Genomic DNA, 13,531 nt, shown 5'->3' with positions numbered 1-13,531 from the left:
ACTTGCAAGAGAAATTGACTTTGGGGACTAATTCATGATTTTGCAATGAAAAAGGTCAGAAAAATAAAGCTTTAAAGTTAAATTGCCAGTTAATAATTTTTGAAGTTTATTAGGAATACATAATGTACTTGGCACAAGATTTACAGATGTCATCCATGGTTTCACACAAAATGTGTAATAAAATAGTACGATTGTTGAGCCACTGTATTAGGAAACAGCAGTATGTTAAAACACACTAGGGAACATTCAGTGAGCACCAGCAGGGTCTACACTGACCAATTAATGTGCAACATGTTAGTACGCTTTAAAAACCACACCCCATAGTGCCATTACCCTACTGTGCAGACAAGCCCCTAGTTTAACAAAAGTATCCTTTGACTGTAACTTGTTACCAAATTTTCAAGTAACTATGAAAGCAGTTCTTAGATATCCAGGGGACTTTGTAGTCTTCTGAATAGTTTAATGAGCCACCTAATAGTGTGTGTACATGCAGTAGTACATGGGCACCACTGATCTCTATTGAATGGAATCAGAACTGCTCAACTGTGTATCCCAGGCTACCTCTATACTACGAGTGAGGGGCATGATTCCCAGCTTGTGTATGCACACTAGAGCTAGCTCAGTGAGAGTTAGCCAGAGTGTAAATAGTAGTGTAATGGGCAGTGGCAGTGGCGGCAAGGCTAAGACATACTGAATATCTACCCCTGAGGCTCAGGTAGGCTTGTGCTTGGCATGGCTAATCTATAGAGCCACTGCACATGCTATTGCAGCTACATTACTGTTTAGATAATTGAATATGTGCGAGTATCTGTTTGCACGCTGGGAATCACACCCCTCACTTGCAGTGTACATGCAGCCATAGGCTCTCCCCAGCTAACAAAGAGATTCTCCTTTAGCTCAAGTGATGGGAGTCTGTGCTTTTGGGTCAGGGAGATTTGAGTCAGCCCACCGTTTATGTTGTGCAACCTAGTGATGACAAATGTGGAGTCCCCAGTGCCCACAACTTTATTATGCCATTAATAAACTGCTTGGTATGAGATTGCCTACATTTTGTATTTTTTACTGCTTTGTTTGATACCTTTTTGCCTGTGCTATATATTTCAAAATAATCTAGGCATTGCCATACTGAATTAGATGTATGGTCTATCTAATCTAGCATCATGTCTCTGACAGTGCCATGTGAAAGGTGAAAGAAACCTTGCATTAGGCATCCATGAGGGTAATCTGCCCCCCAAATTAGTTCTCCTCCTAATTCCTAATGATAAAGATTGGCTTAAACTCTGAGGCAAGAGGTTTAATATCTTTTGTAGAATCTTTGTTAGTGCTAGCTGTTTTAACTCTGGATATTCTTATTCATATGAATGTCCAAATCTATTTTTGAATCTCACGAGGTTTTTGGCCTCAATGGCCTCCTGTGGTAATAAACTAATTTTCAACTTCTTGATTGCTAAAACTACAACGACTCATTGCAATACAGAGTGTGACATAATTAACTGCAGATGTCCTTGTGCTCAGTATAGAGTGAAACAAGTTGGTTTGGCTTGCATTATCTCACTTCATCAAGTATGACAGAGCAAACGTCAAGCCTGGCTTGCCAGGGTGCTCATTTTAAAATTATACAGTTACAAAAACCATAGGATGAGGAGTCCATTAGGGAAAAGTTTTCTGTGATGAAACACAGCTTGGCTCACAGCAATCAGCTGCAGAGTCAACCCTGTAATCTTTTACCTTATTATTAAAAATAGAGGGCTTTTTATCTGTGCTACTTTCAAGACACAGAGCCTGGACATCTTCTATTATTGAAGGAAAACTGTACAGAAATGTACATACTGTTTGGTTTTTAAAAAATTGCAACACTTCACCCATGTCAGCAAATGGTTTTAAGAAAGTTCCAAATGTGCTTCAAGAATCTTGGAGTTAACAATAATTTGGCTTTGTTAGCAGAACAGTTGCATCTTTGTCATGTATTCCGTGAATTGTGCGGGACCTGGGCCCAAAATGACCAAAACAGACAAATCTGATAAAAATCTTCTGAGAATGCATTCAATTCCCTCGCCCCAGCCCCAATTTTATCAATGATTTTCCACTATCAGTAGCATTACTGCTCCTTGGTTACATCTCATTCAGATTTATTAAATACATAGGAGGAAAGTACTGGGGAGGAGAAAGGTCTACTTATACATTGTTAAAATGTCCTATTACCGAAGGCTTCATACTCTAGTCCTTGTTCAGCAAGACTTCTATTGACGTTAGTGGGAGTTTTAGCTGAGGAAGTACTGGATAAGGACTTAGGCCCAGATTTTTAAAGGTATTTAAGCATTGCTCCTAAATACTATGTGCCTAAGTCACTTTTGAAAATGAGACATATGGTTCTAAGGCCTGGTCTACACTGACCAGCAAATTTGGCAGCAGTTGAGGGGAGATGCGCAAGCCACGTATATCTCCCATCGACTTCTTACCTTCTACTTACCACAGTGTCTTCACTTTGCTGCGCCGATGGGAAATGCACTTTTGTTGGCGCAGCGTTACTCTTTTCCGGGGGTGGATTTATTAAATCTACTTCCGGATCGATTGAGTGGGTCTTCACTTAATTGATCTGAAGACATACCCTAAGTCAATTAAGCATTGCAACATTGAGCATAGCAGTGCCTAAATACCTATAACAATCTGGGCCTTAAGGATTTAGGGCTCTATAGGAGTTAGGCACATGGATACTTTTAAAAATCCCACCACATCTTTACGCATCTAAATATCCTTATAAAATCTGGTCCTGATCTTCCAAGGGAAAAAAACAATTCTCCAAGGACTTGATTCTCTTGCCGTTGAATTCAATGACAAAACTTACATTGATTTTTGTGGTGTAAGATCAGGGCCCAAACCAAGATACTGAGCATTTCAATTTGAAGTAGAACTTGACCCCTATTTAGCTCATGCTGCCATTAATTTTTAAGCTTACATGAGTTAAAAATGCAATCTCAGTCTTAACTTTGAATTCCCAGTTTTTGGCAGTTTCGGAAGAGTGATTGTGCTTTTGTCCTAAATGAAGACATAGTGGTTTATAGTTTGTCTCTCTGCTTCCCAACATGAAAATAATTCCTAGCATTAGAGGAGTCTCATTTAACATCACATTATAGTTCTTTATATTTACTCTAAGGTGCACTGAAAAAATCAATACAAATAAAGGATACTAGTCTTTGTGCAACTATTGTTTTTAGTAACTGCAGATTTACTCTCTACCAGTGATTCTTCTCCAGGCCTGACAGCATCCCTCTAAGTTTTTTACTTTTACATTTCTTCTTGCCCTTAGGCCTTCCATCATGACCATCGTCTGCCCAGGAAAGAAAACTGAATGAAATTTCCTTCAGATCACTTAATTGGCCAGAGGAGTTGATGTTGACTGATATGAGGAACTCTATCTCCTTCCCCATGGCTTGAGCACACTACTCTTGTGGCCTAGGTAATAGCATGGTTATTGATGCTTGGTAAATGCAGAAAGAAGCAGGTCACGAAAACATCACTCAGTGGGTCAAATTCAGACCTGGTGTAAATGAGTTATTCCCCTTCCAAAATTCATGTGCTGAGAAGGTAGTATTTTTATTAGCTTCACTAACACATGAAGAGTCATGCTTTATTCCTGACTGAACCCTCTATAGCTGTGTTATGAACTACACCAGTAGCCCAATGTTTTAGGTTGGGCCTATAGTCATTTAAAAACACAATAACTTTCCGGGAGGCCTCTTCCCTCTCTTTTTGACCTGGTAAGTGACATCCATTAAGGTGCAGTCAGAGGTCCTTTTTCCTCCTACACCTAGCAAAAGTCTCCTTCCCAACCCATCTTTTAGAGACCTCAGTAAACTTTGGGCTGTTCCAGCGTCAACAAAAGGGTTTGTGCTTGTTATGTTTGTAAAAATCAGTCGGGCGCCAAGACTGATTTTCTACAGTAAAAGATTGTACAGCTAATGTATAAAGTCACAGATAGAAGGCTATATGAAAATGCTCATAGACCCTAAGCTGCAGCAGTACATTTTTTCCCCCTCTTTCTCTCTCTTTTATAAACATTTAGTAAATTCCCATCCCATGCATCGACTGACTTTACGTTTATTAAACTCCTACAACTTCAAAGTATTTGACTGTCATACATCACACAAACATGAAAATCCTCTTCTGAGCAGATATGTCAATAACCCCCAACCAATGTTCACCCCACCTTCCTTCCTTCTTCAATGGTTAAAGAGAAAAAGACAGGCTCTGCAGAGGAGGGAGGAAGTGAATTCCTGAGTTGAGGAGATCCTCAGAGAATGTGAACCTTTCCCTCAAATTAATAACAAGGGAGCTCAAGTCTGAGTGCTGCTACTCACCTCAGCTGTAGCAGCAATGCATTGGGAAAGGAACTGGCTTTCAAAGAATTCGGTATTAAATCATTTAGGCTTTCAAGCTGTATCAGAGCACCTTGAATTACACCTGGAAACTCACAGGCAACCCATGGAACCTCAGTGTTCATTGCAAATGGTACTTCTGTAAGAAACACTATGCCAGTGCAAATTCCTGTTGAGATAGATAGATAGTTTCCTCCCTCACCGATATTCCTGGGAGTGATACTTGTCCATGGAGAAGAGAATCAGCCCATTTTCTGGTTAGCACGTACAAAGGGAATCTTCACTTTTCCCCATCAGTGGCTGCACCCCATTCCCCAGCTGCCATCTTGTCCCTCCTCTGGTGGCTCAAAATCCTGCTGTTGCTTCCCAAATAGCTCTCAGGGGGGCTGTGTAGCTGCAGCAGGACTAGATGAGAGCTGTGGCAGCAGAGTCACAAGGAAAAGCGGGAGGGAGACAGATTGTTGGGCCAACTGCTTTGGTAATCTCTGTCTACCTAGGATCTTATAGGGGTCTCATTACTATGGTGTCTGAAATGCAGTATAGTGGCAGATATCCCCATTGCTACTCCGACTTCTGTCAGTTTTGCTTCACTGTCCAGTTGAGAAGTCAGGCCAATCAGAGCAGAAAACTGCCAAGGTACTAGTAGCTGCTGGTTCTACAAGAAGTCAGAATCCAGTACATTTATCAATTTATCTGGCACTTGAAACAGAGTCTGGAAAACTAGTGGTGCATTGAGAAAGTGGTGTCATAGGTCTGGGACCTGTCTCGACAGGTTATGGATCCCCCAGAGTCAATAATCAGTCAGTTGGATAATACAACAAAATTTTATTAAGGAATATGGGGTACACGCTGTAATACTTAATACGTAGCTTAAATGATTATCATATAAAGCAGGCAGAGAAACAGGCAAAGCAGTTACTTTTTATATCTCACCACTAGGCACAGAAGGAGTCGCATGTTGTTCGATACGGGCCGGCTTTCACGTTTCGCGCTCAGAGTACGGGAACGGGAGAAGCGGGGCGGTCCAGGTGATCAGGCTGGCGAACGCTTTCTCAATTTGGGCATGGGGCGTACCCCTTTTTATACTAGAGAATGCATCACAAGTTTTGTAGCTTTGGATTGGGGGAGGGATATACATTAGTATGTGCCAGACTATGACGAGGCCTGTGGCAGAGCTGTTATGGCACGGGATACATAGCCCGTTATCGGTGGGCAACAAAGCTATCTGTGAACAACATAGGCACTGGGGTGCGTAGGCGATTTTTCTTATAGCAGCATAACAACTAACTGCTGTAAACAACAGATGCAGCCTAATAAGGTCAGGTCACGGTTTTACTGTTGGCACCGAGCGGGTGAGGGTGGTGTGTGAGGGGTGGGCATGTTGGGAATTCTGCTGCAACAGGACTCATTCATGTCACTGGGAATGCTCAGCACTATCTAGGGTTTGGCTCTGTGTTTGTATAATTAAAATATTATGCTTCATATACCAAACCTTGCTCTAACTTTTACTTGTAATTCTTTAGCAGGTTTCTTTAAAAGAAATAATATATCATAATTCCATTCCTACATAGTTTTCACACCTTACATTATTCACATCGAATCATTACGAGCTGTTATGCAAAAGAAACAATACAGCAATCTTCTTAATTCCTTACTATTTGTTATGCTGACTCTAAACGATGTCAGACTCAATCTATAAAGATGTCTACACAGGGCGCTCAGATCTCAGCATTTTTTCAGGGAGCTCCAACCATCATGTAATGATCAGAGATAAGTGACTTAGTTAAAAATGAATGGGGCAGCTGGCCAAATGCTCAACCAAACAAAATGATCAAAGGGGCAGCGCCAGATGTTTTCCATCAGCTTTGCACATGGAGGTACCAGGGAGATCAGCAGGAGCACTATACTAAAAAGAAACCAGAGAAGTCAACTCTAGTTTCAACCATAACATGAAGAATTGACTATAAATACCACATTCCTTAGTGAGAGTCCCAGAGGACATTCCGTAGGTATTTCTAAAGCCTACAGGAAAAATGTGTTTGCTATTGTCTGGCTTATTTATATGCATCCTCCTGCTAAATGTTTTAATAATAGTGCATAGCAACTTGCTGGAATATATATATATTTAAACCCCGTTTTAGGAAGCTGCTAGTAACTGTGAGTCAGTGGAATATGTCAAAAGCAGCTGTTTTCCTACAAAATATGTGTGCTGCCCAAACTTCGTTAATTTAACTTTAATGTTGATCAGTTCCTAGCTCTATTTCTTTTACCATTTTGATTACTGCAGTTTTAAATTTTAATTCCTGTGAAAGGTCCAGTGACCCTTCAAGTTTTGTTCCTAAAAAAGAGAGTGCTTTATGTTTTTTTTCTATTTTTGCCTTCTGAGGAAGTTTACGGTACTATGAGATAAATATAAAAAATAGTCAAGGCTGTTTACACTGCCCCTCAGCAGAAGACGTTCTTGACATCATTTGTATATAACTCTGAGCAATAGGACTGCCCAGTCAGTGCTGCCAGATATCCAGCCACAGTGCCCCCACCCTCAGGGCATGTATGGCCTACCAATGTTAATGTGATGTTAATTGCTTCTATTGTGGAACATGCACCGCTTCATACAGTACTGTGGTACTAGAGTTTCCTCCTGCCATTCGCTTGATCACAACCCTGGTTTAGATCCATTACAGGCTCCCAATCCTGTTTGACAGAAACCTCTATTTACTGTCTCAGGAATAAGCCCCAGGACCAGACACATCATTTCAGGATATGTTACCTGTCCCTCACCCAAGTTATATCCCATAGGCGTTTGGGGCAGGTAAGTGGAGGAAGAACATTGCATGAGAATTTTGTGCCATGCAGCGCCTCCCTTCCCAATTTAATGGCTTTGCAGGGCCCCCAAATCTGTTTGAACTGGCCCTGCCGAGTACCGAGCACCGAGCAAGAATCTTGAACACTGCTGCCAAATAACTTGAGACAACTGAGTAACTTAAGTCACTTTTCATGTTCTTTTTTGACTCTTCTGTTTAGTGCTGCCTGCCTGATAGTGGGAGGAGACACACTCAGCCTGTAGATACTGAGAAGGATTTTTTTCACTGAAAGAATTGAAAGATCTCAGAACTTTCTTCTTGACTAATGTACAAACTAATCAGACTGCCTAGAGGGTGATGAAAATAATTTCTCTTTTCATTTTGTCCTTTTCTTGCCTAGTATATTCATAAAGTCAATAGCTATGGATTTTTTTCACCCCAAATGCTTATTTGCTAGAGGGATGTTTAATGAATGGATCACACTGTGATTCCATCTCTAGAAACTGTTTTAAATTCATTTTACAGGGATAAACCACTTTGTGGTCTGATTCTGATCTCATATCCATTCACTCCAGTGGAGTTACTCCTGATTTACACTGATGTAATTATCAGCAAAATTGGTACTTTCATAGGTAGCCATGCTAGCAATGATTGAATAAACCATAGGCTAGCCGTTATACTTGAGTCTAAATACAGCAAGCTGAACCTTTAACCTGACCCAGTCAGGACTGCTTTGAATCCAGCTACTGCATGGATGAGTGTTAAAGCCCGCCTCCTTTCTCCCCACCCCTTTGCATCACAGACATAGCAGCTGTGCATACTCACAATGCCTGTGCTCCCCTGAGTCCAGGGGCTGCTCCCTCCTAGCACCCTCCTAGGTACAAGCAGTGACAAATGGGACACGGCGGTATGTGGGGGGAAGCAGGGCTGTAACCTTTCTGCTCCTTCACCTTATCCAGCACAGGTGGCTGAGCACGGTGAGAGAATCTCGCTGAATCACTCCCAGGAATGGTGTTGTGAGTGCCCTCCCACTGCTGGAACTGAAACTGAAATCAGGACATTCATCTTTGAAAACTGGTTTCTAATGAGACTTTCTGGAAGTTACTATTTTACTTTCCCTTTTTCCACTTAAAAAAATCACTTTAAAGCAGCCCACTAATTTGCTGAATACGCAGGAAAATCACCACCTATATTTTCAGTGGCGTCAGGAGAAAGCTCCATTCAAAATGACATCAGAAGCACAGTTCAATACAAAAAACGTGTAGGTCTCAGTAGCTGCAGTTTGAAGTCATAATTGCCATAAGCTCCTGGGAGATAGAAAATTGACACACACATTGTGATGCTCCGGAGCATTTGGTCCACTGGAACTTACAGGTTCCAGTAAACTAAAGGATAGATAGAAATATGAGAGGAAGAGTATTTGGTGAATAATCTCGCTCTGTCGCACACACATACTCCAGTATTAATTAGATTCATTGCTAATAAAAGCAAGAAGCATGCTTTTTTCGTCCTGATGAGCAATAAGTAAATGTAAATAAGCATGCTCTGAATTATGTATTTAATCACAACTATGTGAAATATAAGACAATTAAAAATTAAATACATGGAGGTAAATATCCCACGGGGCAAGAGGAAAATTATTCTAATTTATGAACCCAAGTTGCCACCTGCACTGCACTTTAACTGTAAGAAAGAAAAGGAGATTTGGGGCTTAGTTCCCATGGATCTTGCAGTAGTCGCAACTCAAGCTTGTTTCATATTCTGCACTCATTTCATGTACAGAACTTCCACTGATGTCAAGGGGAAGTTCTGCAGATGAAACAAAAGGAGCAAAGTATGCAATTGTGAAATGAATGGTATGGATAGGTGAGGAACATTTTCCTTACTTTATATGGACCATATTCTGACAACAGTTTTTTCAGTTCACTTCTGTGAGAGTTCTGCACATAGAAGGATATGGCACCATGGGTCCAGTCACAGTCCTTATTGAAGGCCTGGAGGACGTCGGCCAAGGGCAAGGAGTGATAGATTAGGGGACAGGTTCGGTTCCTCCAGATTCTCTCCCTTTAGACCCGTGGTTGATGCAGAGCAAGTGAATAGAGTATGAGGCCATATTAACGTTCACTGCTTTGCCCTTTGAAACTTGTAGTTAGAAGGTGTCCTGGAGGACTGTGTTTGGGAGAGGCCTGTAAATGTCCAAACCAGGGCAGGATGAGTAGTGTTGGGCAGCAGCATTTTGTATGGGTGCCTGTTTCCTCCTATAGATCATTGAAATCTGCATGGCTTTCATGAGCAGTGGGCTCAAGACTACTTCCCTAGGGGAGCAAACCATATCCCTCTTACTGAAGAACTGAAAAACTGTGAGCTATTCTACACAGGGGAGAATTGGACCCTCCGGGAAAACTACCATTTATGTCTATGGGATTTTTCATGGGGATGGACAGCAGGGCAAAATTTTCCAACAGTGCCTACTGTGTCCTGATTTATAGAGGTGCTGTGTGACAACAACTCTAAAGTAAAGTCCATGGGAGGAGTGGGGCACAGAAAAACCCTGGAAAAAAGGCTCTAGGCATCTCAAGTTGGACAGTCAGTATTTGAGGAACCCAAAATCAGCTGCCATTTTTGAAGAAGTAACTGAAAATCAATGCAATTAATGGATCTTTAAAGTAAAATATTTGGGCTTTATTTTTCTCACAAACAAATATTACGGTGGTGTAACTCCATTAATTTCAAAGGAATTGTTCCTGATTTACAGTCATGTAAAGAAGAGCAGGAACGAGTGCTCTCTGTATCTCTGTATCAAACCATTATTTTGGACCCTTTTAGCAACTTGTTCTCTTTCTTTGAAAGCCAGACATAAAGCTATAAAACTGTACAATTATGCATTCCTTCACTCACTACTGGGGTCATTTTGGCTGATTCTCTGATAAAAGCAACAGGTCATCTCTTCAAGGCAAAAAAAGTGCTGGATATTTTCATTTCCATTTTTATGGCAATGGAAATGAAATAGCCCAATTCCCAAGATGATGGGATTTACTGCTCAATAGCCAACAAATCAAAGGGTAATAATTAAGGATCTGATTCTATTCTCACACCAGTGAGGGTAAATCTGGAGTTACTCCACTCTATACACCTGTATAAACCCAATGAAAGGAAGAGGGGATTCAAGGTCTACGCTTCTAATTATTTTCTGTTATCAAACACGAGATACATGGTGGACTCTGACTGTTTGTAGATACTTTTCCAGATTACTGTCCTCTGGAACCAAGGAATTAACACACTGGAGAGAGAGAAATTAGATTGTGATTCAAGAAAACCAGAAATAGTCTATACTACAGAACCTTATGCTACAGAATGGCAACAAAGATTTCCACATAGAAGCTGAAATGCAGTACAGAACTCTCAAAAGCTGAAGCAGGGATTAAGTTAGAGGTTATTCTACCATTTGCTAAAACATTCAGTGCATTTGCCTTCATGTCTTCTGCATTCCAGAGGGCTGCATGCTGAGTTAATAAAACCTCTCTTGGAAAATCCTTTGGAAACATGGATGGAGACCCTGACTGGCCATATGGCATACTCTGGCTATTGCTACCAGACAGCTTCCTGAAGTTAAAGACAAGAAATGGGAGACTGCATCACCAAAGTCATACATAAAATCTTGGCTAACAGCAGCAGCTTCCAAAATACTCAAAAGCACCAATATCTTCTTTCTTTTCAGTAACTTTCAGTGATGCATATGTGATTTAGATTCAGACACATTACCAGCAGAGCTTTCAACAAGTTTAGAACAATTAGCACAAGTCTTGAAAGGATAACAGATCACCATTTTTTTTCATTGATCAGGCCACAGATAAAAACTGAGATTCCAATTAATTTACTCTTTTTAAAAACAAATAACATTGTTACCAGTAACTGAATGCCAAATCATCATTCCATGATTTGAATAACTAGAACCATGCTTACCAAATTTAACATCAGAACAATATGGTAGGTTTATTTTCTTAAAATGAAATTGTGTATTTTATTACTGCTGTGAGGCATCATTTAAATTGAACAAAGAAGTTATCCTCATCAGATCACTAGGGACAGTAAGCACAAAGAACAGAGAGATGCATGAAATGTGCATTTAAACTAAATAATATATTTGAAACTAAATATGAAGTACTTAGCCGCACTCTTGTTAAGAACACACAGAGCTCATTCCTAAATGAAAAATATTGATCTGTGACTGGCAGTGAGATAAATCTAAACTACATCCACTATTTCCTCATATTTTATTTTCCATTTTATTCAGTTAAGCCATAAAATAACTTCGCCTTTCCAATGCTAGTGTTTCCTAACTTTTGTTTGACAAGACAAACATTCAGAAATTTTAATTTGTAGAAATTGGTGTAAATGTACACATCTATATTAGGAGAAAGGTCATATTTACCAAGATAAAAGCATCCATACTGAAATTGTAAAGACTGTATTGCCATGTCAGAACTTCACAAACATGTGGACAAGTGCACAGTATGTAACTAAACTAATATGTATAAAATACCTGATTTATTGCAATACAGCCTTTTAAAAGGAATATTCTAATTTAGATGACATCTTTAAAGAACTAGCCTCACTTTGTGTGCATGCCTGCATGAGAATCAGCAGCTGCAATGTCCCAAGAAAAGCAAGACTTGATCCTAATCTTTTGGGGAGAGCATAGGAAGTATTTTCTTTTAAACCAACACCTAATGTAAAAGTGGACTGAATTTTCTGATGAATTGTCTTACCTAGCACCAACTTTTCTCACCTTTCATACATGGTAATAAAGGAACTGAGAAGTTAGATTTTGTTTACAAGGGATTCTTTTGTTGCTAATCTTGGATACCAAGCAAACTTGATCTCTCTCTTGTACAAGATTTAAAATAAGCACTTGCATTTTCCATTTCTAATCAAGAATACCACCAAATGAGTTGCATAACAGTGAGTTCCCCTACAGCAGGCAAGTAATGCGTAATAATAAAGTGACGATTAAGTGGCAAAGTGATCTGAAACCCTCAACAAACTGCCTCACACACTAGCAGAAAACATGACTGCAAAACAAAATCAGCTCAGACAAAACTTATTGGCACTGTACCAGTTATAATCCTTCATGCTTTACCTGCTGATTGGAGAATGGCTGGAGGAAATCTCTGGCACAAAGCTCTCTTCGATTATTGGTATCCTAGATGGAGTGTAAGAATGGTAGGCTGTCAGAACCACGCTGCCGGAGTCCTTTATCTCCATTATCACAGGCACATGTCTTCCCTACTGTCTGGCAACAAAGACAACTACCAGCATTTACTCACTTATTGGATCAAGTGACCCTGTCACAAAAGCAAATGCATGGCCTTACTCTGTAATAGCCTCTTACTACCGTTTGCTGTCAGGAGAACTGTGTAAATGAGATGGTTCTTTCTCCTGTCAGGCCAGCTGAATTAGCATATATTCAAAAACACCGCCCACAAACATAACTGTGGGGGAAGTATCCATGTTTCTAGGAAACCAGAAACCCGAGATAATCCTACATGGCTCAGAGCTGCTTCTCTGAACAAGTTCTTCTTGGGTTATTTCTTTTTTGTTTCTTCTCAAGGGCAGACATTAGTATTTCTTATATGACAGAAGGAGAAAAATGAAATGAAATCATTCTTCAGCTAAGCAACATGGGATCAGAGCACTGCTTTAACTGAAAACATGTGCTCTGGGAAGGAGAGGAGGAATGAAATGTATAATGCCTATATGAAACATTCATAAACTAGCTAGATTATGTTGCTGTTTAAATAATCAGCAAAGAATAAACCTGATTTCTGTAGGTCAGGTAAATTGCACAAGCTGTCTGCAAAGAGCAGTCTTTACTTTCCACTGCCTACAGATGAGACTTTCAACAATCTTTAATACTTGTTGGATGAATAATTAAAAGGTCAGTAGGAAAATAATGAACATTTTTTCCACAAAGTTTTACAGAAAACATTTACATTTTTTCCCTGGACTATTATTATGGCCCCCAAATATCACTGATAACGAAGGTTTTGTGAAATGGCAGTATCATATAATAAATCCATGCACAAGTTTGATATTTTTCAAAATGTGTCCTCTGTGAGAATGAAACTTTAAAATGTCAATATTTATACTCAACAGTAGAATCATGGTCTTATTTTGGAGCAACTCCCCCAGAAAACTTCACAGCTTTTTTGTGCAGCTGAAATGTAATGTGAAAACACTGATTTCATGCAGCCCTAATGTTTTCCTGTAAAGTAAATACTACTACAATAAATACTTGCTCTTATAGTAACCAACACCAATTGAATTCAGTGGATGGCTCTCTTTGATTTC

General features: G+C 39.9%; 1 protein-coding gene across 2 annotated transcripts in view; it reads right to left on the bottom strand.

The window, feature by feature from the left end:
* Positions 1-12,522, bottom strand: part of ARHGAP28 (Rho GTPase activating protein 28) — a 93,038-nt gene extending 80,516 nt beyond the window's left edge. For both annotated transcript variants that reach the window (XM_067547563.1, XM_067547573.1), the window contains exon 1: positions 12,321-12,522. In XM_067547563.1, the coding sequence (XP_067403664.1) occupies positions 12,321-12,445 (125 nt within the window). In that variant the 5' untranslated portion in view covers positions 12,446-12,522. The remainder of the gene's footprint in view (positions 1-12,320) is intronic.
* Between the last annotated feature and the right edge of the window lie 1,009 nt (positions 12,523-13,531).

The sequence above is a fragment of the Emydura macquarii genome, unplaced genomic scaffold (assembly GCF_026122565.2).
Source record: "Emydura macquarii macquarii isolate MOO-44397 ecotype Brisbane River unplaced genomic scaffold, CSIRO-AGI_Emac_v2 contig_212, whole genome shotgun sequence".
Taxonomy (NCBI): Eukaryota; Metazoa; Chordata; order Testudines; family Chelidae; genus Emydura; species Emydura macquarii.
This window is presented reverse-complemented; position numbering and strand designations above follow the sequence as displayed.